The sequence below is a fragment of the Pan paniscus genome, chromosome 7, assembly GCF_029289425.2.
Source record: "Pan paniscus chromosome 7, NHGRI_mPanPan1-v2.0_pri, whole genome shotgun sequence".
Classification (NCBI taxonomy): Eukaryota; Metazoa; Chordata; class Mammalia; order Primates; family Hominidae; genus Pan; species Pan paniscus.
In genome coordinates, this window is record NC_073256.2 from 74,104,849 (window position 1) to 74,127,899 (window position 23,051).

Genomic DNA, 23,051 nt, shown 5'->3' on the forward strand with positions numbered 1-23,051 from the left:
AACAGGGAAAAAGCATACAAATTTTATTTAATAAAACTTTACGTATAAGTGGGTGTCCTCACAGGAAAATAAACACCCGAAGAAGTGGCTAGGCCTAAGTGCTTATATACTAGGTTGAACAAAGAGAGGCAATCGTGGAAGAGTATCTAGGAAGATACTGGTTAGTTTAACAATATCTGTACAGATGTTTCTCGGCCTCAACTCCCCTTCTCTGGTGATGAGTATCTTTCCTCTTGGTATAGGGAGGGCATCTATCACATGGTAGTTTCTTTTCCTGCTTTCAGGAAGAAAAGGTCAGAGTGCTCTTCTTGCACCTGCTGTTTATCAAATGCTTTTTTTTGTTGTTTGTTTTTTGTTTTTAAGACGGAGTCTCTCTGTGACACCCAGGCTGAAGTGCAATGGTGCATCTCTGCTCACTGCAACCTCTGCTTCCCGGGTTCAAGCAATTCACCTGTCTCAGCCTCCCAAGTAGCTGGGACTACAGGCACGCGCCACCACGCCCAGCTAATTTTTGTATTTTTAGTAGAGACAGGATTTCACCCGTTGGCCAGGCTGGTCTCAAACTCCTGACCTCAAGTGATCCGTCTGCCTCGGCCTCCCAAAGAGTTGGGATTACAGGCGTCAGCCACGACGCCCAGCCTCAAATGCCTTTATACATCAAAACGATCAGTATGCCAAAGCTCGGGCGGCAAGCTGTCGACTCCAGCACCTAGCATGGTGCACACAGCAGATACCAACGGAGTATTTCCCCTCACATGGCTCACATTTCCTTTGTAACCCTCCCAAGCAAAGCTCTACTGCAAGCTGCATCTTATCCGTTTACATATCTCTTTTCCCTACTAGACTGAGTTTCATAATGACTGGGACTATTTCTTTTTACCTTTGCATCCCTTGGGCATAAAAGTGCCTAGGAGGCCGGGCGCAGTGGCTCACGCCTGTAATCCCAGCACTTTGGGAGGCCGAGGTGGGCAGATCATGAGGTCAGGAGATCAAGACCATCCTGGCCAACATGGTGAAACCCCGTCTTTACTAAAAATACAAAAGTTAGCCGGGCATGGCGGCGCACACCTGTAGTCCAAGCTACTCGGGAGGCTGAGGCAGGAGAATTGCTTGAACCCGGGAGGTGGAGGCTGCAGTGAGCCGAGATCGCGCCACTGCACTCCAGCTTGGGCGACAGAGCGAGGCTCCGTCTCAAAAAAAAAAAGTGCCTAGGATAAGAAGACCAGAGTCTAAATCAATTTCAGTTGAATGACAAGGGCTTGATAGTCTCGAGATCTGCTTTTTTTCTGTTTTGAGACGGATCCTCCCTCTGTCGCCAGGCTGGAGTGCAGTGGCGCGATCTCGGCTCCCTGCAACCTCCGACTCCCTGATTCAAGCGATTCTCCTGCGTCAGTCTCCCAAGTAGCTCGGACTACAGGCACGCTCCGCCACGCCCAGCTAATTTTTGTGTATGTATATATATATATATATACACACACACACATATACATATATATATACATATACATATATATATATATATATAATTTTTTTTTAGTAGAGAAGGGGTTTCACCATGTTGGCCAGGATGGTCTCGATCACCTCGTCCGCCTCGGCCTCCCAAAGTGCTGGGACTACAGGCGTGAGCCATAGGCCCGGCAGAGTTCTGCTTTTAGCAAATTATTCCAAGCACTTTTTACGGTGTTTTTCACTCTCAGTGCTAATTCACGCTGTGGTGACGATGTACCATCCAATCCTTGATAGGAAAGATCAGAGAATCTGACCAAGACTAGATGGAGAGGTTGCAATTTTTCATCAGATGAAAAATCCAGAGGATGTTTTCATTGTTGAGCTAAATGAATCTGCAAGTCTATGCTGCCCTCTAGGGCGGCCTACAGTGCCTTTAGGCGAGTAGCAGGAGCAACACAAAACTTAACAGAGGTTTCCCTGCGGAGAAACTCCCTTTAAGAAAAAAGGAGAAACCAAAAAGGTGGGCCAGCACCGGAAACGGGGGCGCGGGTTCGGGTAGCGGGGACGCGCACGCACCTTGCGCGTCTTCGCCCCTCCTGCGGTTGCCAGGCAACCGGCCCCGGAAGTTGCGGCAGGTGCGTCCGCAGCGGGCGCCGCTAGCCAGCGGAAGATGGCGGAGGGCGGAGGCCCTGAGCCCGGCGAGCAGGAGAGGAGGTCTTCCGGGCCGCGGCCTCCGAGCGCGCGGGATTTGCAGGTGAGGCGAGGAGCCGCGGGAGGGAGCGCCGCGGTGGACGCGGGCTGGTGACGGCGCGGGCTGGTGCGAGTTGGAGGCCACCTCTGGCCTCGGCGGAGCCTTTCCCCGACCCCGTCTGGGGATAGAATCCGGCGCCCGGTCTCCCGAGGTCGGGTCTTGACACTGTGGTGGTCGTGAACACAAGTGTCCAAGCCTCCAGCGCTGGTGCTTTGTCTCCCTTCCACCCCACGTACGATGTAAAAATAGCTATTCGTTTAGAATGACATTTTGCGGGGTCAGTTGGTCGGTTCACGGGTTGATGCTTCCTTCTTGAGACTTACTCCAGAAGAAAGGTTACTGTGGCCGCAGGGAAGTAGACAGTCACCTGAACAGTAATGATACGTGATTTGTTCTTTTTTGTCTTGGATGCTATTTCTGACTTGCTTACTTAAATATAAAAATGGTTCCATTTTATCAGGTAGGTTTTTCTTTTAAAGGGGTGAAGGAAAGCGATGCACTCTATGCCCATACAGCCTAGTTGTCTAAGCTGTGGTCTTTAAAACATTGCACTGAAGAAACTGGGAAATAAAACTTCGTAATGTTGTGTAGGACACTAGTATTAGTTAGCTAAATAGTAGCGCACCAAATCCCGTTTTATCAGATACTAACGCCACTTTTCTCATTTTAGGCGTTTTTGTGTCTCATTATAAGATTATTGATAAAAATTTAACAAGTAAATATCAGTAAGGAGATACTAAGGAGAATCTTGGTAGAACAGTTTTACTGTATTACTTTACAACCACACTTCATTCTAATGTGAACAAACCACCATCCATTGTAACATACTGCTGAGCTTTGGGAATGTGGAAATAAGGACATCAAATCCTTAGTTGGTGCTGAACTCTATTGATGGGTAGGTATGTAAGTGTAAAAGACAGTTCTACCTTTTGGAAGCCTACAGATTTCTTCGAAGAAATAGGGTATGAATACTTAGCATAACATTTTAAGATGGAGTATGATTGGGTGCCAAAATAAGCAGTGCATAAAGCGAAGAATTTGGAGGCTGGAGAGATCAGTGTAACATTAGGAGGTGAACTTAATGTAGAATAGTTCCAGCTCCCATAGTTGGTTCAGTAGTAGTAAACAGTATCAAGGGATAGGAAGCTATTGTGTACCTCATCTTTCCTATTATAAACCCACATCACTAAGAGGCGGCATGAAGTTAGTAGTCCCACCAATTTTGGTTTGCCTCTTAGTCCTGCTACTTAGTAGTTTTGTGAACTTAGGAGAAATGTCTTAACCTGTCTGATCCTGTGTCTTCATTTGTAAACTGAGGAAGGTCAGGGTGCTGGTGGTGGTGTAAGGATTAAATAATGTTATAAAGGGCCTATGCAAAATTCCTACATTATCCTGGCTCAGTTGTTGCTGGGCAAATATTTGATTCCTTTTTCCTCAGGAGAAAGATGCTATAACTTTCCCTGGCTAGTCAATTCTAATATCATTAAAGTTAATAGAGTGTATAACTTAATGTCCTTTCCCTAATTTAAATCCATTTCTTCTTTTTATGTGAAAAGTGAAAACAGCTTGGTTAATGACCACCTGATTCTTGGCAAATTGTTTGCAGTCTTAATCCAGTGGATCAAAGTATGATTAATGTGTGGAGATACTCTGGTAGATGTTGCTAATTGTGAGAATGCCTTCATTTCCACCCTAAGTTTTGATGGGGATTTTTTTTTTTTCATCTTCTGTCTACTTCTTGTAGGTTAGGGCAGTAGGAAGATAACTGATTTCTTTATGAATGTGATTTGGTGTATCAAGTACAGTATCTAAGTATTGATAATCTTTCCTTTAGAACTTAATATGAATGTGAAGAACTTGCAAAGAAACTTGAAAACAGCCAAAGGGATGGCATATCAAGAAATAAAGTATGTATCAAAAGTTTAAAAGAATTAAATAATGTTCTTCGCAAATGGTACCTTGGATATTGATTATTTATAGATTATCTTGTTACCGTTTAATCTAGACATGCTTTTCTTAAGAGTTACGCAGTTCGTGCAGCTTTCAGTAGATATTTCTTACTTTCCTAACAGCTTGCTCTAAGAGTCTTTCAGAGTGAGTAAAGGGGCAACATATTACTAATTGGAACAAGCAGAATTACCCCTGAGTAAGTGTATCTTAGCTGCCATGCAGTGTAGGGTTTGTCAGCATCTAAATCAGGAGGGAGTGTTCCAGGTACCACCAGAGAAAAGCTGCATAGTTGCTTCCCAAAAGGCCTCCCAGCCCTGGGAGCCCCCAGGTTACAAACTGCAGACTCGGAAATGTTTTTTTGCATATCAGAGTAGATTTTCATAGCTCCCTTCATCCCCCTCAAATAAGGAGATGGTCAGGGGGAAAGTTAGGGGTGGGATTGTTAGTGGCAAAACTAAGCCCAAAACCTCACCAGTGTTCAATAGTATTTCTGAATTGCTTTCTCTTCTGGTGTCCCTCAGCCCGTCCACACACATGTTCATTAAGGTATTTAGTTGTATACTCTGTCCCAGTTTTCCTCCACATATTATGTGTTTCTACATAGGTTGGACGGGGAGGGAGTGGGAACAGGGATAACTTCAGTATTGTTAGGGTTAGGATTGGATTTGTTAGGATGGACTCAATAGTGGGTACTATAAATGAGAAGAATTAAAATGTCGGATAGCTGTTCTGATAACTGTGTTGCCACAAGTACCCTAATCATATTGAATGTCATTATTCTGTATTGTTGATTCTCTAGTATGCATCTGTGACCTGGAAGGCTTGTCAGAGATTGCTGGGCCCTACCCCAGAGTGTGATTCATTGGTTCTAGAGTAGAGTTTAAGCATATGCATTTCCTACAAGTTCCCAGGTGTTTGTATAATAATCATTTATTACAGCGTCTAGAATTGGTTACTCTAAGGCTGAGAATTCCAGTACTTTTAATATTTTGCTATATACTTTATTTTCTCACCCGATTCCTTTGCTTTCGGGTTTCAAGTTCTTCACATTTCAAATTCTAGAGGAAAGATTATCAATACTTTACTTACATACTTTATCCTCTGCATATTATTGAAACATTTTCTTAATTACGTTTTGAGATTTTTTTGTTGTGTTAGTTTTGACCAGTACTTCAATTAATATTTATCAATTTAAATTATCATTTCCTCTTTTGATGTAATGTCATCTATATTAAATAATATAAATTAAATTTCTTTGTAGTATTTACTAATGAACTCATGCCATATGATGCCATATGGCATCAACTCCCTCTAAATATTACTCATTTTCTTCTAAGTTTTTAATGATGTACCGTTAATAACTAGGATCTTTCAGCCAGGTAGACTCTTTAATATCATTTTCCTCATATTCCTCTTTTCTTAATGTATGTTCCACATTCCATGGGGCTAGTGGCATTTTTGCTGTTTTAATTTATGTCACCAAAGAAAATTGTTATTTGATTGGAAGCATTTATTCAAATCTTGTTAAAGCAAAAAGTGTTTAACAAATATAACCCCAATGTAAAATACATCTATCTATATCTATTTCTGATTTATTTTCTATTATGTTCTTTATATAATTCAACGTCAATTTGTTGCCTTTTAGGTACAATATTAGAAACAATTTGAGAAACTTAAAATCTAGTTGGGGAAATAAAACAGCAAAAGTACACAAGTAATGACAACATAATGCTTAATATGAATGTCATTGGGGGTATCACGTGCTATGAGTATTTAGAAAAAAAGATATTAAGAAGATTAGAAAAGGTTTTGTGAAGGAGAGCTGAAATGGGCCTTTGAAATACAGATGACATTTTCATTGATGAGAATAGGAATATCATAAAAGTAATTCATAAAGCTGACATAATCAGCTCAGAAGGAAATCCATAAAATAATACTACTTTAAAGAAATTTCAGGGAGGTAAAATTTCTGAAAACTTTAGACCCTAGTCATCAGACTGTGTATGTGCATGTCTGTCTCTCTCTCCTCTATCATTTGTTTGTTTTTTGTTTTGTGTTTTTGGAGGGGATGGAGTAGTAGAGGACCGTAAGGAGATATAACACTGTAGGAAGAAAAAAAAATCTTGGGGAAAATGAAACACTGATACAATCATTACTAAACATTTAAGAATAATATCTTCTAGTGATGGAACACATGCTTTGTGCTTTCCATACATTATTTAATCCTTCAAATGACTCTACGGTGATTTTTTATAGGCATTTGAAGATGTGGTAACTAAGGCTCAGAGAAATTAAATAATTTGCCCAAGATCACACAGGAAGTGCCTAAGTTACGATTTGAATTCAGTCCTTTTAGATTACCAAACACTTTTATAATTTAGATTTCTAGCAAAGTTGCCATTGTACAAATATGAATGTTACTGAATGTGGGAGGGTAGGGGTAAAAAAATTAGAAGTCTTTCATTTTGTTTTATTTGTGTATATTTTAAAAGTTGACTAATAGAATTTTCAAAGAATTAACATTGCCCCAATGCCCTGTTCTTCTTGGAGGTAGTTTTCATATCATTTGTGTTTCTGAAAGGAGCATTTTAATCTGTTTTGTTTTGGTTTTGGGTTTTTTCGTTTGTTTGTTTTTTGGGGTTTTTTTGAAAAAAAAAAAAAAACAGAGATTATGGTCATGCCAATTATAATTGAATAGCCACAGGAGCATTAAAGGAAGTTGTTGAGTTGTTGTCCAAAGATGTCAAAAGTCAGAAAAAATTCTATACAATACTGAAATATTGGATTACTTTTTAAAATTCCATTTTAAGAACAAATATAATTTTATTTCATTTTGAAATAAACTATCCAGCCAATATCTAGAATGTATAATTTGGTAATATTACTTTCTAAATGGTATATAAACCATATATAATTTATGGTCTTGTTTGTTCAGAAACTCATTTTCCTAAACACGATGAAATTTATAAGTTTGGTAGACTTTTAAATAGAATACTTCTGAAATTGTTTTATATGCTTGGAGTTTGAAAACTTGAATAGCTGAATGAAACTATTTTATGAGATCTGATGAAAGAAGCTGACGTTAGTGTGAACATCTTCAGGAATTCTTAAAAGAATTGCACAAGAATTTTAGGTTTAAATTTGAAAATGGTTTGTTACCTAAAACAGATTTTGGCACTGTTCAATAGTTAATTGAAAATAATCAAGTAATTATTATAACTTAAAGTTATTCTAATAGATGTGGCATTTTGGTTAGTTCTATATAATGAGATGCAGTAAGTTTATTTCAGAAAGGAATCATCTGAAGCAGCAGCTTTTTTCATGAAAAGTCTTTACCACTCAATTTTAAGTTAGTGTTCTATACATAACTTCTAGTTGTATGGAAGAGGTTATTCCTAGTGTTATACTTTGTAACAAGCCTGTTATTATGTAGTTGGCCTTGGCAGAATTGTATGAAGATGAAGTGAAGTGCAAATCTTCCAAGTCTAATAGACCTAAAGCTACAGTCTTCAAGAGCCCACGGACACCACCTCAACGGTAAGTTTTATTTTGTTTTGTTGTAAAAAGAAATTATAATCCTTTCTAAAAATTTACTAACTTCAAATTATTTTAAATGGCCTTCTTCAAGGTTTCTTCAATAATTTTTAAAAATTATTATTCCAAGATCGAGGCAGATTTGGATAAAAAATAGAAATGATTAATATCATTTAGGTACTATTTTTAAAACTTTTACAATCAGAAAGCCAAAAGAAACTTACGGAAAAATTACCTTAAAATACCTAATATTTTGGTAGATATCATATGAAATTATATCCTGAATACTATTTTTCTTGGGCACAATGGTTCTTTAATATTTTTTGAGTCATAGGACTCATTAAGGGTCTGATGAAAGCTATAGAATTCTCCTCTCAAAACAACTTTCATGTGCAAGTTTGTCATTCGTTTTTAAGGATTTGTGTGTTTCTTGAAGCCACTCCATGGAGCCTCTGCAGGTCTTTTGTCCTCCATTTAAGAATCTATGATTTTTGAAGTCTGTCTCTTCTTCCTTTGGGTGATGATTCCTCTAATGTGTGACCTCCTAAATAGTATTTGTTGTTATTAAAATCCCTGAAGTATAAAAACAACCAACTGTGAAGACTTAAGAGATGAGAACCAGGTGTCTTTTATTGCTGTGAGTTTTCTTGTTGCCAGGAATATTTTCATTAACATCTTTTTAGTACTGTAAATACCATCCCTGGGGAAGAAACGTCAGTTTTCCCATTATATCTTATTCTCAGAAAGTCTATTTTATAAGTTTTCAGTTCATCAAAAAGCAAGACTAGTAGAGTAAATACTGTGTTTACTTCACCTATATTCACCAAGTTGGTACAATGTTACATTGAACTTGTGCACGCATGTATTCTCTCTCTCTTTTTTACTCAACTATTTGAAAGGAAATTGTAGCCATCATGACACTTCACCTCTAGATACTTCAGCATGAGTCTCCCAAGAAGAAGCACACACTTGCAAAATTGATAACACCTTACAAAATTAATAGTAATTCAGGCGGGGAGTGGTGGCTTATGCCTGTAATCCCAGCACTTTAGGTGGGCCAAGGTGGGCAGATCACTTGAGGTCAGGAGTTCAAGACCAGCCTGGCCAACATGGCAAAACCCCATCTCTCCTAAAAATACAGAAATTAGCTGGGCATGGTGGCACGAGCCTATAATTCCAGCTACTTGGGAGGCTGAGGCACAAGAATCGCCTGTTCTTGGGAGGCAGAAGTTGCAGAGAGCCAAGATGGCACCACTGCACTCCAGCCTGAATGATGGAGAAGGACTCTGTCTCCAAAAAAAAAAAAAAAAAAAAATTAATAGTAATTCTGTGATGCCATTTAATATATAGTTAGTAGTCACATATCTCTTATAGCTTTTTCTTTGGATTTAGGATTCAACTGAGGACATTGCATTGCATTTAATTATTCCTGTTTTGAATTTCTGAATACACAGAATTCTTCCCACCTTTTTATTGTTGTTTTTAGCTCAGCTACATAATCTAAAATTTATTATCTTGACTTTTTTAGAGAGTCTAGGCCAGATGTCTTATAAAATGTCTAACATTCTAGATCACTGTTTCCTCATGATTAGATTTTTATTAGAATTTTTGTCGGGTATGCTAGATAAGTGATATTGTCTGCTATTTATTACATGACAACAGGAGTCATAATTTCAGGATTTTCCACCATTAGTGATATGTTCATTTGGTTAAGGTGCTGACCACCACAGCACTCCATTGTAAGATACTGTGTGTCGTTTGTAATCAGCAGGTTGGTATCTTGACACTATTTGAACATCCTATTCTTTCATTTAATTCTTACCTTTATACATATAAAATACTGTATTTTTAGCTGCTTCTTTAATTTATATATTCTCCCAAGTCTTGAAAGTACTTAATATGTATCTGTGTACTTACATTTTACTCACTATTTGGCCACTGTTTCCCCAGTTTGAACATAAGTTGAATGACTTAATATTTGAGTTCTTATCATAAGATTACTGTATTAATATTTTCCTTGCTATTCAAATATAGTCATTAAGATATTTCAGTGAAGGGTTTTCTTTTATGCTGTCTGAAACAATGCTGTGATTAATAGGTGTAATTCAGTAATCCAGTTTGTAAGGATTTTGTGCCTCACATTTGATTTCTAGAATAATTTATCTATCAAAAGAACTGAGTTTCCTTAAAATATATAGGTTGAGACGTAAACTGTGTTTAATCTGTTTATAATACAATGTATAGCAAATTGTTTGCAATCTTTTTTTCTAAGTATGATATCTTCTAATGCTAAGTGTATACTTCCTTTGATTTCATATTCAATATCGAAATTTTCCCAGTTTCGTTGTATTTCTACAGGTCTGTTTGGTACAGAAAACAGTGCTTATTTTCATGGTCCACCTCCTTGGGCAGTATTTGAAATCAAAACAGTTATTGTCTCATTGTCATTTTAAGCCAAGACAGTTTCATTATCTGAAACTCTGGACATAAGATGGTCTGTGTTTTTAATTTACAACAGGAGTTACGTAATCTACAGAAAGACCCTCAGGATATAGTCTGATGCCTGTTTTGACATATTCATCCATGAAAAGTTAAATATCACAATCAGAACTTGGATATGTCCTCCACAAGTCATTATATAGTAGTATTGCTTTGAGAATTAAATGAGATAAAGTGAATAAGATGCCTAGCACAGAGTTGGTACTTAGCTGGGCCTTAAAAGGATTTAAGATATTAGGAGTTAGATAAGCACAGAAGACAAGGGACAAAATTCCAGGAACAGAGAGTCACATAATCAAAATGACCAGAGGAACCAGAAAAGGAACCAGCAGAACTTTAGTAGCTTAGTAGCAAATAAGGTTGGATAGATGGGGGTGCAGCCAGGAAGGCTTTCATAGGCATGTGACCTGTGCTATTGCACAAGGCCCCATTCTTAGAAGGGCCCTGTGCTTGGAGTAATGCTTTGCTGTTACTGTTTTGAAATTCTTAATTGGTTTTGAACAAGGGGACTCGATTTTCACTTTGCACTGGGTCTCACAAATTATGTAGCCAGTTGCGGATACAGCCTTGAAGACCAAGAAGATAAGTTGCCCCTGTGTAGAAGGCAGTGGAAAGTCAATTTGTCTTTTAATAAAAATTTAGTGACAAAACTATAATACAGTGTTAAAAGCTTTGACTCAAGATAGATACATCTCAGTTGTAATTTTTTTGTTTTCATATAAGAAAATGGTTTTATTCCTAATTTTTAGTTCCCATACAGTTTACAAATACACTTTTACTCTGATAATACAGCTTTGCAACTAGCAAAGCAGTTGCGCTAACACCCATAAATATAGGTGGGGAGACAATTAACATCCACTAATGTTTCTCTACATAAAGTATTCTTTTAATGTCATTTTTTTAAAAAACAGTTGCAAATAGACTACATAATATAAGTGGGCAAAAAGGCAATTAAGTGAATCTCTTGAAACACTAAATGTATAATAAACAGCATATTATCAACATTTACATGATTCACATCAAAAGATGACATCCTAAAACATATTCCCTTTAAAAGATAGATTTATCGATAAAATATTAAATATCTTTTAATACTCTGGTACTTCATATACTGCAGGAAAATTAATTGTAGGTCTAGTCATCAGCTTAATCAGGGATCCTTTTCCCATTAGCTTTTATTAATAAAAGAATTACAATTAGGTCACAAATAAACAGACAAATTATTAATTACATGATTTGAGGCTTAGGATGAAAACTTGTCAAAATTAGTTTGATATACAGCAAAGTTATATGACCCACTAAAACCAACTGTTCAATAGTTTTTGCCTTGTGTGAACTGCCTGTAGTGAAAAAAGAACAAATTTTTAATGATGAAAGATACAATAAACTATATTTTGGAACTTTTCAAGAGGAAGAAGGAAAAGGTATTTCAATAAAATTAAGGGCAAATACAGATCCTGACAAAGGCATCCTGACATCAGGGAGGCCATGTGCTTGCTATATGTAAAACTTGATTCCCCCAACAACATACAGAAAATAAAAACTGCACTGGCTTTGTAGTTATGTCTACAGTCTAAGTTTCCCTTATGGATACTAAGCTAAAACAAAACAGTTCACAATTGCAAACCTTTCCACATCCCCCTGAACTAAAAATAACTCAAGATATTATTAGTTCTTAAAATCCCCAATAAAATTACCTCTAAAAACAATCTTGACCATTTTCTTGACTGTTTCCCCGAAGCAACTGGGCTCTTTAAAGAAGGCACACACACCAAGAAAGTCCTACACATGTTTTCTCATCCCCATTTAGCCACATTTGAAAAGACCTTGATTTCAGTGGGAGAGATGACCATAAGTTTCAGGAGGGCCACACACTAGACATGAAGCGCCTTTTAGTTTTTTTTTTTAAAGCTATTAAGACTGTGAAATTTGTCTTTTTTAAAAAAACCCAATACCATGTGCCAGATAACTCTTTCACCCCAAAATATAAAATCCTATGCTTATAATTTTAAAACCCTCAGTGAGCTCTGGAATATTGTGCATATTTAATACCTACCAGCAACCTAGAAGTAGACAAATACCATGTATTTGTCATACCAACTTTCCAAATAACCTGACTCACCCATTACTGACTGGGCTCTCTCATTACTGGCCCTGGGCTCTCTCACTTCCTCAGCAACCACCTCTTTGGAACTTTAATTTCCACACCTTTTTTTAAAACCTGCACCTCAAGCTTTCTCCATCATCCCAGCCTCTCTGCCTGATTCCATCCCATGTAAAGTAACCTCATCTGAGAACCTGCAATCACCTTTTACCAAACACATGATAAGCCTTAGCAACCTAGGGACTATGATAACTCTGGCCTTGGCCTAAGGTTACATAAGAACATGATAGTTTGCTGACCTTGTGGAGGGAAATCTAAATGAAATCAATATAACAAACAAAGCTAGCCAAGATCAGGTATTTCCATTCTGAGTATAAAAGCAACTGATCTTAAGCAACGGGCAGAGATGTTAATACAGGAGATATATTTGTACAATCAAACTCTTGTGTGCTGGTGAAAGACTTTACCCCCAAAGTCAAGTCAAAACAAAACCAAAGCAAAATGGAGAATGAGTCAATGTAACAATGCAATAAAAAGAACAGGATTCAAGCTTCTTGCTGCAAATACTGAACTGGAATCTTTTTCTTTACAAGTTTTACTAGAAGACAGCAGTCATGACATTTCCCTAATAAGGGAATACCTTTAGGCCACACCCGTGTTCTGAAGCAATTCAAAGTTCAATGAATATTGGGGGGCAGGGATAGGGGCTGATACACATTTTGTTAGTGAGAATGGCAGCCAAACTAACTCAGGGTCTTAAGAGACTGAGAGACCTCAGAAAGGAACTACTACCAGGGCTGGATCTAGGCCTTCCTTTCAGGAGCCAAAGTCAGAAGAATCCGAGGAAACAATAACTTCACAGCAAAGATGCCATAGCATTTTATTACCATCACAAAAGTCAATTAATGATATTTTCATTGAAATATCCACACTCGATGATTCAACATATAAGGCGAAGAGGGATGTCTTTGGAAAAGGCACTTAAGGTGGAACATTAGCAAATCTTACCATTTGGCTAAAACAAAAATGATCTCATTCAACCTGGCTGGAGGCCTGTTAGGGCTGTTCCTTCTCACTGTGGCCTGACTAAAAACCAGTGGCATTAAGAAAGAGTCACATTTCCCAAGTCTGGGGGTGCCCCAGTGGGGTGGTGCTGCTTTCAAAAGCCCTGAGTCCCTAAACACATCCATCCTCACAAGATCAGTTTCCCCAAGTACTGGTTCCAAAAACAGGCTCAGGATTGGCAGAAATCATTCAGGAAGCTTCTTGAAGACCCTCTCTTTATTTCTCAGTCTTTCAGCTTGTCTCAGCTACTGTAAGCAGTTTTGGCTTCCCAAGGTCACTAGCAACTTCTGCTTTTGCTAATATCCTTGGTTTTCCATGGCAGTGGTTGTGACCGTCTGTTAGACTAGTGGCCTCCCAATTAACTGCACCTCTACTTCACACCCTTTTTTAAAATCTGGTCTGGGCATGTGACTTGTTTAGTAAGTAGAGGGCATACTCCAGCTCTCTTCTGATGAGACGAAATCATCATCATCATCATCATCATCATCATCATCATCATCATCAGTAGAGGGCAGTAGAAGGGAAGCTGCGACAATTCTGGACTTAAGTCTTCAGAAGGCCTGGCCACTTCTGCTTTTGAGCTCTTGGGAGCTCTGAGCTTCATGTCAGAGGTCTAGCTACCTGCCAGCCAGGCCACTGAAAGAGACTACACGAAGAAGGAGAGACTCAGGACTGCAGGCAGAAAGAGAAGCCCAGACATCCCAGTCTCTCCGCCAACCTGCTGACCATATGAGTGGCCACCTGCAGGCTGGCAGAAGAACAGCCCAGCTGAGCCCAACTCAGATTGAAGAACAGTTGGGGGTGGGTTTGTGTTTTTTTGTTGTTTTTTTTGTTGTTTTTTTTTTGACACAGAGTCTTGCACTGTCACCCAGGCTGGAGTGCAGTGGCGAGATCTCAGCTCACTGCAAGCTCCGCCTCCTGGGTTCACACCGTTCTCCTGCCTCAGCCTCCCAAGTAGCTGGGACTACAGGCGCCCGCCACCACGCCCTGCTAATTTTTTGTATTTTTAGTAGAGATGGGGTTTCACCGTGTTAACCAGGATGGTCTCGATCTCCTGACCTCATGATCCGCCAGCCTCGGCCTCCCAAAGTGCTGGGATTACAGGCGTGAGCCACCGCGCCCAGCCAGGGATGGGGTTTTTTTTTTAAGCCACTGAAGTTTTAGGGTAAGTTTGTCAGCAACATTTGACAACCAAAAACACTGGTCATTCATAGATGCCTTTTTTCTGAGTAGAAGACAATTACTCAAATGCAAAGAAAATATGGCAAACGTTTTCCCACCACAACCTTCTCAGTCAAAAGCCAAACTGTAATTGGTCATCGGCTGGAAAAAAAAAAGCTACACCTCTTAATTCATAAATATCCATGATTCCTTTTCTATGACTCTAATGCCAATGCAAAGGTAGACCAGTCAGCTTCTGACAGTCTCAGGCCCTAGCTTAATTCTCATTTGGCCAAAAATAGAAGCCATCAAAATGAATTATCCATTATTGGATACATGACGGTAAATAAGATTGTTCTCACTTTTCTAAGATGTTGTTACTTAATCTTCCCAAATCATTTCTTCTTATCCCCGACAATGAGGAAAAAAAAATTAAAACTGGTTAAGGTTATAAAAAGAAAAAAAAAAAGCCTGTAACTAGAATTTGAATCCCCATAATCTGCAAAATATAGCACACAATTTAACTGCTTCCTCAATTTAAAACAAAATTCTATAAAATATAATGTCTACATAGTAGAGATGATTTCTTCTTATCTGAGGAAATGAGTAATTGGGAAGCAGGTATTGTTGAGTTAAAATACAGTGATCTTTAAATGGTTTCAAATTTTGCTTATCAAAAGGTAGTCAACCACAATGCAAGCCTTCCAAATCCAAATTTGGTCTTCACATAAACTTTCTTGCGAAAGTTTGATCTTTTTAGGGAGAGAGTGAAGTCCACATCTATTTTTGTGCTGAAGTTTTGGCAGATTTTCTCATCTGAAACTCTTCTGCTGTTGCATCAGGCCCATGTTTTCATACACTCTAGCACTGTCTGCTCTTATTTCTGCACAGCGTGGAGTTGGAGTACAAGGTGGGAGGGGGCTCTGATCTCCACTCGTCTGGTCCGCTAGAGAATACTTAATATTTGTATATTCATGACCTTTCCTCTTGCTTTTCTGCTCTTCTTCAATCCTGCGCTGTAGTGTTTCAGTATAATGCTGGACCGCCATATAGATAAATCGGTACTGTGCTTCTGTCTGGACCATCCCTGACCTCTGAGACTGCACCATCTGGATAGTTTTGAGAACGTCAGTGTCGCAGTCAACACCTTTCTCTCTGTTGATGTCAGTCAGAATATCAATCACAACGTATGTCCCTGTCCGGCCAATTCCAGCACTGCCGTGCACCACGACTGGCCTTGCATGCATGATGCGTTCCTGCTTATGGTGCACCTCCTCCAGGAAGTCCAGCACACCCCTGGGGTCAATGGGCACTCCGTGGTCCGGCCAGGTCCAAAAGTGGTATTGCCAGACCATTCTCTCCATATTCCCTTGCCCAACCTTTGAAAGTTTAAGTTCTCTTAGCATATAGTTGTGAGCGGCGCTTTCTCTGACATTCCTAACACGCATGATGCCATATTCTTTTACAGCATACTCATCAGGCCAGTATTTGACACATTTACTCTATCCTCTCTCCACTTCTTTCGTTGTCATGACCAATCACTCAGGAGTTTTCTTGGAATACCATCCGCCAAAAGTCGTTCACCATGTTTTGCAGGCAGCCTTGTGTGGCAATGTAACTCTTTTTGGGCTGTGAATTGTTACACTTGGTTTCAAATTCGGGCATGATGATATTTGCATTGATGTCATCTGAAACAGGCTCGTTGGGATCACCATCGTGTAGGACAACCCTGGTATGATCAAAGGGCAGGTTATTTTTATATCTATTTTTGTTTTTGTTTTCTTGCCTTTGACCCTCTTTTCGGCTGTAGAGAATTATGCACTCCTGTTGTTGTAGTGTCTCAAATTCTTCCCAAAAGCCTTGTTTGACTTTATTGTGGTCTCAGCTAATTTGCTTAGTTCTCGAATTCTGCTTTCTATTTCAGCAGCATTTATACGAGTCGTGTTAAGGGGCTACGTGAGTTGTAGTACTGTACCCCATGTTTCCATCATAGGATTCTTCTTGTAATGTTCCACAAGATCTGTCAAAGAATCATACCGTTCTCCTCCACCAACATCGTATTTCAGTTCCTGACAGCAAATCATAACATGGGCCACTTTAGACTTGCCGTTATTGCTCTCCCCTTTGTCATCACTGGTGCGCATAGAGAGAACAAAATCTCCAAGGTGGCTCTGGCTCTCTCGTACAAGAAAACTACCATGTTTTCCTTTTTCAGTTAATAATTTCTCTGCTTCTTTCCCAGAGAGGTGTCCCTGAAACCACCTTTCAGTGGCAGGATCTGCACAGTTCAGAGGATATTTCAGCTCAATAACATCTCCATTCTTCTCTTTTAATTGCCCGTGATGTTCTGTGTAATGCCGGACCAACTCAGCCAAAGTGGAAAATTTCTCCCCTCCACACAGATCACAGTAATCACCAGTGTTCTGAATCTTTTTTTTTTTTTTTTTTTTTTTTTGAGACAGTCTCGCTCTGTCACCCAGGCTGGAGTGCAGTGGCATGATCTCGGCTCACTGTAAGCTCCGCCTCCTGGGTTCATGCCATTCTCCTGCCTCAGCCTCCTGAGTAGCTGGGACTACAGGTGCCTGCCACCATGCCCGGCTAATTTTTTTGTATTTTTTAGTAGAGACGGGGTTTCACCATGTTAGCCAGGATGATCTCAATCTCCTGACTTTGTGATCTGCCCTCCTCAGCCTCCCAAAGTGCTGGGATTACAGGTGTGAACCACCGTGACCGGCCCAGTGTTCTGAATCTTGATGTGGGTGACAGCTCCATTTCTTCTAACAAAAAGTGTGAAGTCTCCAGGGTTACTTTTTACTAGGCCTTGCCAAAAAACTGCTATCAGCTCCTCTTATCAACAGTGGGTTTTCTGCCTCCACCCCAGTGATATTTGGGTGAAACCATCTCCACAATGTCATGTTCCTCCCACATTCCGGCTCCGTGACAGACCCGCTCCTTGCTCAGGCTCCACTGGGCTCGGTCACATTGGGCTGGCCCGAGGGAGGCCCGCTCGGGACCAGATGCGGGGCGGAGCCAGCCGACTGTGCACAGACCCCCTTCCAGGCCTGGGGATCCTGGAGACTGTGCAGCCGCCCCCCAGGCTGGCTTGCTCCTCCTCCCTGTAATTTTTTTTTCTCTGTCTTCTAATAAGGTTTTGCCAATTGGCAAGTTATTTAAACTCCTTCAGTCTTAGTTTTCTTACCTGTAAAATAGGAGTAATACCATTGTTAGGAGGATTAACTAAACACATAGTCATCCCTTGATAAATGTTAGCTATTACTATTCATTTAGGAAAATAGGACTGGCAATACTATATAAAATTAATGAGGATGGAGAGAACAGGATAAAGAGAGAAAGAAATCAAGACAGAAACAATTGAGGTAAACTAAGGAATGAGGTAATAAGATTTTGGATTCAAGGCCAAGGACGGTGGCTCACGCCTGTCATCTTAGCACTTTGGGAGGCTGAAGCGTTGCAGATCGCTTGAGCTCACGAGTTCAAGACCAGCCTGGTTAACAGGGCTTAAACCCCATCTCTACAAAAAAATAGCCAGGCGTGGTGGTGCACGCCTGTAGTCCCAACTACTCGGGAGGCTGAGGTGGCAGGATAGCTTGAGTCCAAGAGGTGGAAGTTGTAGTGAGCCAAGATCACGCCACTGCACTCTAGCCCGGGCAGTAGAGCCATATGTTGTCTCAAAAAATATATAAATAAATTTTGGATTGAGGTAGTGTCAATGGAATGGAGAGAAAAGGGTGAAATTAATGCAGGATATTTTCAAGGTGTTTATTGTAGAAATGTAATGACATGGGATATAGGGAGTAAGCCAGTGGGAAAGAGAGAAGACTTAAATGTTTTAAATTTGGGATACAGGAAAAAGTGTGATTGTTAATGGGAGGGCTTATGTGTAGAAATAGCTTCAGTTTTGGAGATGAACTTGAGTGAAGTAGAACTATCTAGCAGGTGCTTTTAAATTCAACACTGGACCATAAGTGAGTGGTAAAAGCACATATTTCAGAGTCATCTGTATAGGAAGAGGTTATCTTTGGCAGTGGATAAATATTTTGATGATGACATGAGCTTAAATAGAGGGGAATTGAAGTCAAGTATATAGGCATATTTATGTAAGAGGAGGAGGAAGAAAACTCAGTAAAATAGAGAAGGAGATGTTGGATCCCATTGGGCAAAGAAACAAGCAATTTTGGTATGATGAAAGTCCAGGAGAGAGTTCAACTATGAAACAGCGAAAGGGAGAAGGAGGATAGGCTCAAAAGGATCAAATGTTTCGGAAAGTGTTTAATAACTGAGGGAAGTCTTTTGTGTTTGGCAATGAGAAGATAACTCAGAACCTTTGAGTATTCAGTAGCAAACCTTGAGACTCAGTAGCACAATGGGAGCAAAAATCTTACCACAGGGAGTAAATGCACGGGAAAGATGGGTACCAGTCGCAGATAATAAGTTTAAGGTTTGGGTAATCATCATTAGGATCTAAAAAGATTGAAACCGCTCAACTCTTCTGAAGTTGGGAACATTATCAGTGGGTAACCCCTATCACAATTTTCATTCAACTTGTACTGGAGGTTTTAGCACAATGAGATTAGAAAAACAAAAGTATACAAATTGGAAATAAATAAAGCTCATTATGTGTAATGACATAATTGCATACAAAGAAAACTGTAAAAGACTGATTCTTTTTCTGATTCCTCTGGTCATTTTGATGTTTTCCTCCTGTGTTCCTCTTCATTCCTAGAATTTTGTCCCTTGTCCTCTGTGCTTATCTAAGTCCTAATGTCCTAAATCCTTTTAAGGCCCAGCTAAGTACTAATTCTGTACTACAGATGCCTATCTTTTATTCCTTTTCACTTATATTTAATAAGTTAGTTTGAATGAGTATAGAGAATTACTTCAGCAATCAACCTAAATATTTTTGCCCCAAACATTCATGAAGAATTAAAGTTGAGGACTTACACTGCTGCATGCAAAGACTTATTGTAAAGCTGCAATGGTTAAGAGAGTAAGAACTGACAGTAGACCATGGACCAAAATACGAGAACTCAGAATCATAGGCAACTTGGTTTATGACAGTGCAGAGCAGTGAGGGGCAGAATTTCATTAGGTGGTACTGGGACAAATGGACATTTATGTAGAGAAAAAATAGTTCTTGTCCTCTACCTTATACCACCTATAAACGTCAGTTCCATATGGGTTGTGGATCTAAATATAGAAATTAAAACAAATTTCTGGAAGAAAATAGAATATCTTTATGACCTTAGAGTAGGCAAAGATTTCAAATAATAAAAACCATTAACCGTAAAGGAGATAGGAAATCATTTGCTATGACCGATTTTTGCGGTAAGGTCTTTCTCACTAAGACTGAGATAAAAAGGAATGATTATTCACTTTGCCAGATTAGAGATGTGGAAAGCCTTGAAGGTGACTTCCATTCCTCGTTTCCAGGGCACTCCAGAGAGGGGAGGAGTGTTACGGCAGCAGACAGCTGCAGCAGGAAGTGTTGCTTTGCTTTTCTGTGTTTGTCGTCGCTACCTAAAATAATCTGCTTCTAACACTAAGGCTTGTCTTAAAAGCCAACTAGGGCAGTGTTCAACCTTGCTTGCTACTCTGGACCCTTGAGTGTAAGCTTGGGACAAGGGCTTCCATAGGCTCCTGCTCTAGATAAATGTGGGCCCAGTGTACTTCTCCAGAGCACTGGCAGGATGAAGCCCCACCTCCACCTTCTGCAGTTTGTGGGATTTAGTAGGGTTCTCCTGGTGTCTCCTTGTTCTCCATCCTGATGGATCTTTTCCTTCCTTTACTGCAAAGTGAGAGCTGGTCTGTTCTTTCCTCTATCTTACTCAGTTTTGCATATTCTAATTTAGGAGAAAGCCTTGAAGGTGAATTCCATTCCTAGTCTCCAAGGCAGATATCATTTCCCCCCATTGTTTTGTTCTATGTGTCAGTTCAGTGTGAATTTGGAATTGGATTGGAGAGTTACAAGTATTTTAACAAAAGAAGTTTGATTGTCATCTTACCCTGGAAGTCTCCATGTTAATACTTCATTTGTTATAGTTTCTGATATTCTTGATAGAAAAAATCTTGAAAGATAAAAGTAGGTTATTAATCTTACATAAAGGTAATTTTTATGTTTCCTAGGACCATTTATGAAGTTGGAGTCAAAGTAGAAATTGGTCGCCAAAAAATTACTGTCTAAATTATTTACTTTTAACAAACACAGGGGCTTTTAAGGGAGTAGGTCTCTTAAATCCAAATATCTCTGAAAGATAAATCCTCTCTAGATAACCCTTTAGTTTAGAATTAGCTGTTTATACTGCCTAAATCTAAAGATCTCGTCACTAACTAGGTCTCTACTGAGTGTGGCCTTCTTAGGGAGAAGGGACTATCTTTTGACTGTTGACACTGCTTTTCCTTCTACATCAGAAGTGCTGAATTAGTGAATGAGATGTATGTGATAAGCAGTTACAGAAGGCTGAGGGATCAGCAAGCAAGCCAGTTGCCGTGCTGGAGGCTGAACTTGCCCTTAGAATCAATCTTTGCAAACTCAGTGAGAAAGTATATGATCTATTTCCTATTTATTATACTTTTCCTTAATCCCATTTTAAAAATTAAATATTCTCATAGAAGTCAAAATAATACCTCTTTTTAAATAAAATACTTTTATTTTCATAAGACTATGTAGCTTTTTACTTCAGTTTATGTCTGTTATCCTAAGTTTTTATTCATGAACTAAAATGTTTAAAGGTTTTACTCAAGTGAACATGAATACAGTGGATTAAATATAGTTCGACCTTCAACTGGGAAAATTGTGAATGAACTTTTCAAAGAGGCAAGGGAACATGGGGCTGTCCCTCTGAATGAAGCCACAAGAGCTTCAGGTGATGATAAATCTAAGGTCAGTGCTCAATTTTAAACTAAATACATTGTTTCTATATTTTACCTCCTCTTTCATTTTTCTATTATTTGCAAACATTGTTTTTCTAATTGTATATTTTTGTTTTAAATATTTGTTTCATTTTTATAAAATTATAATATTTCTATTAATGATTGAAAGTTGAGACAATTTCTTACATTTCTGAACAACTTTTTAATTTACCTTTTAATTACAAAATAATTAGTAGAGTCACAGGCATTTGCAAAAAGAATACAGGGAGGTTTCATGTACCTTTCACTTCAATGGTTTCCCCCAGTGGTTCCCCCAATGGTTACGTTTCACATGATTGTAGTATAATATGAAAGCCAGGAATTTGGCATTTCTCTCTGTCTATGTCCTTTTATCACATGTGTAATCACCCAACTGAAACTCTCCTTCATAGCCTACCATTTGCACTCACACCCACCCCATCTCTCATGCCATCCCTAACCTCTAGCCAATACCAGTCGGGTTTTCATCTCTATAATTTTATCATGTTAAGAGTGTTAAACCAGCCGGGTGTGGTGGCTCATGCCTGTAATCCTAGCACTTTGGGAGGCCGAAGCGGGCAGATCACAGTTCAAGACCAGCCTGGCCAACATGGTGAAACTCCAGTGTTATACAAATGGAGTCATACAATATGTGACCTTTTGGAATAGCTTTTTTCGCTTGGCATAATGCCCTTCAGATCTGTCGAGTTATTGCTTGTATCACAACTTTGTTCCTTTTTAATTCCCGAGTAGCATTTTATATAGATATACCACAGTTTAACCATTCATTTATTGAGGGATATTTTAGTTGCCAGCTTTTGACTATTACAAATAAAGCTGCTGTGAGCAATTGGGTACAGGTTTTTTTACTCACTTATGGTTTTATTTCTCTGAGATAAATGCTCAGAAGTGCAATTGGTAGATCATACATTAAGTGTACGTTTAGTTTAAGAAACAGCCAAACTATTTTCCAGAGTGGTTGTGCCATTTTATATTCCCACATATATGAGAGAGCAAGTTTCTCTGCATCCTTTTCAGCACTTGGTATTGTCACTATTTTTAATTTTAGCCATTTTGATGGGTGTATAGTGATAACATGCCATGGTTTTATTTTTTTCTCTAATAACTAATGATGTTAATTTGCATTTTCTTAATAGCTAGTGATGAACATCGTTTCATGTGCTTCCTTGCCATTATCTGTATTATTCTTTTCAAGGAAATATCTCTTCATTACTTTCCCATTCTCTAATTGGATTATTTTGTTACTGTTGAGTTTTGAGAATTCTTTGTATATTTTAATAGGTATGGGTCCTTTGTCAGATACATGGTTTGTAAATATTTTCTCTCAGAATGTCATTCATATTTTTATCCTCAGCAGGATTTTTCACTAAGCAAAAGCTATAAACTTGGATAAAGTCCAATTTATTCCTTTTTTTTCTTTTACGGATCATGCTTTTGCTGTATTGTCTAAGAACTTTTCACTTAACTGTAGGTCCCAAATATTTTCTCCTTTGTTATCTGGAAAAATGTTACAGCTTTACATTTAAAGCTATGATCTATTTGAATTTTTTATATAAGGTGAGAGGTTGACACCAGAGTTTATTGTTTTGCTTATGGATGTCCAGTTGC

At 38.9% G+C, this 23,051-nt stretch overlaps 1 protein-coding gene and 1 pseudogene across 4 annotated transcripts in view; one reads left to right on the forward strand and one right to left on the reverse strand.

The window, feature by feature from the left end:
* The first annotated feature begins 2,042 nt into the window (after positions 1–2,042).
* UBXN2B (UBX domain protein 2B) overlaps positions 2,043–23,051 on the forward strand; it is a 40,552-nt gene continuing 19,543 nt past the window's right edge. For 3 of the 4 annotated variants that reach the window (XM_003821974.5, XM_008975460.4, XM_008975458.4), the window contains exons 1-3: positions 2,050–2,203; positions 7,584–7,687; positions 21,264–21,414. In XM_003821974.5, the coding sequence (XP_003822022.3) occupies positions 2,120–2,203; positions 7,584–7,687; positions 21,264–21,414 (339 nt within the window). In that variant the 5' untranslated portion in view covers positions 2,050–2,119. Of the gene's footprint in view, positions 2,204–7,583; positions 7,688–21,263; positions 21,415–23,051 lie in introns of all 4 variants that reach the window. The other variant, XM_055116568.2, reaches the window with a different exon arrangement.
* Positions 10,887–21,250, reverse strand: LOC100991088 (tyrosine-protein phosphatase non-receptor type 11-like; annotated as a pseudogene).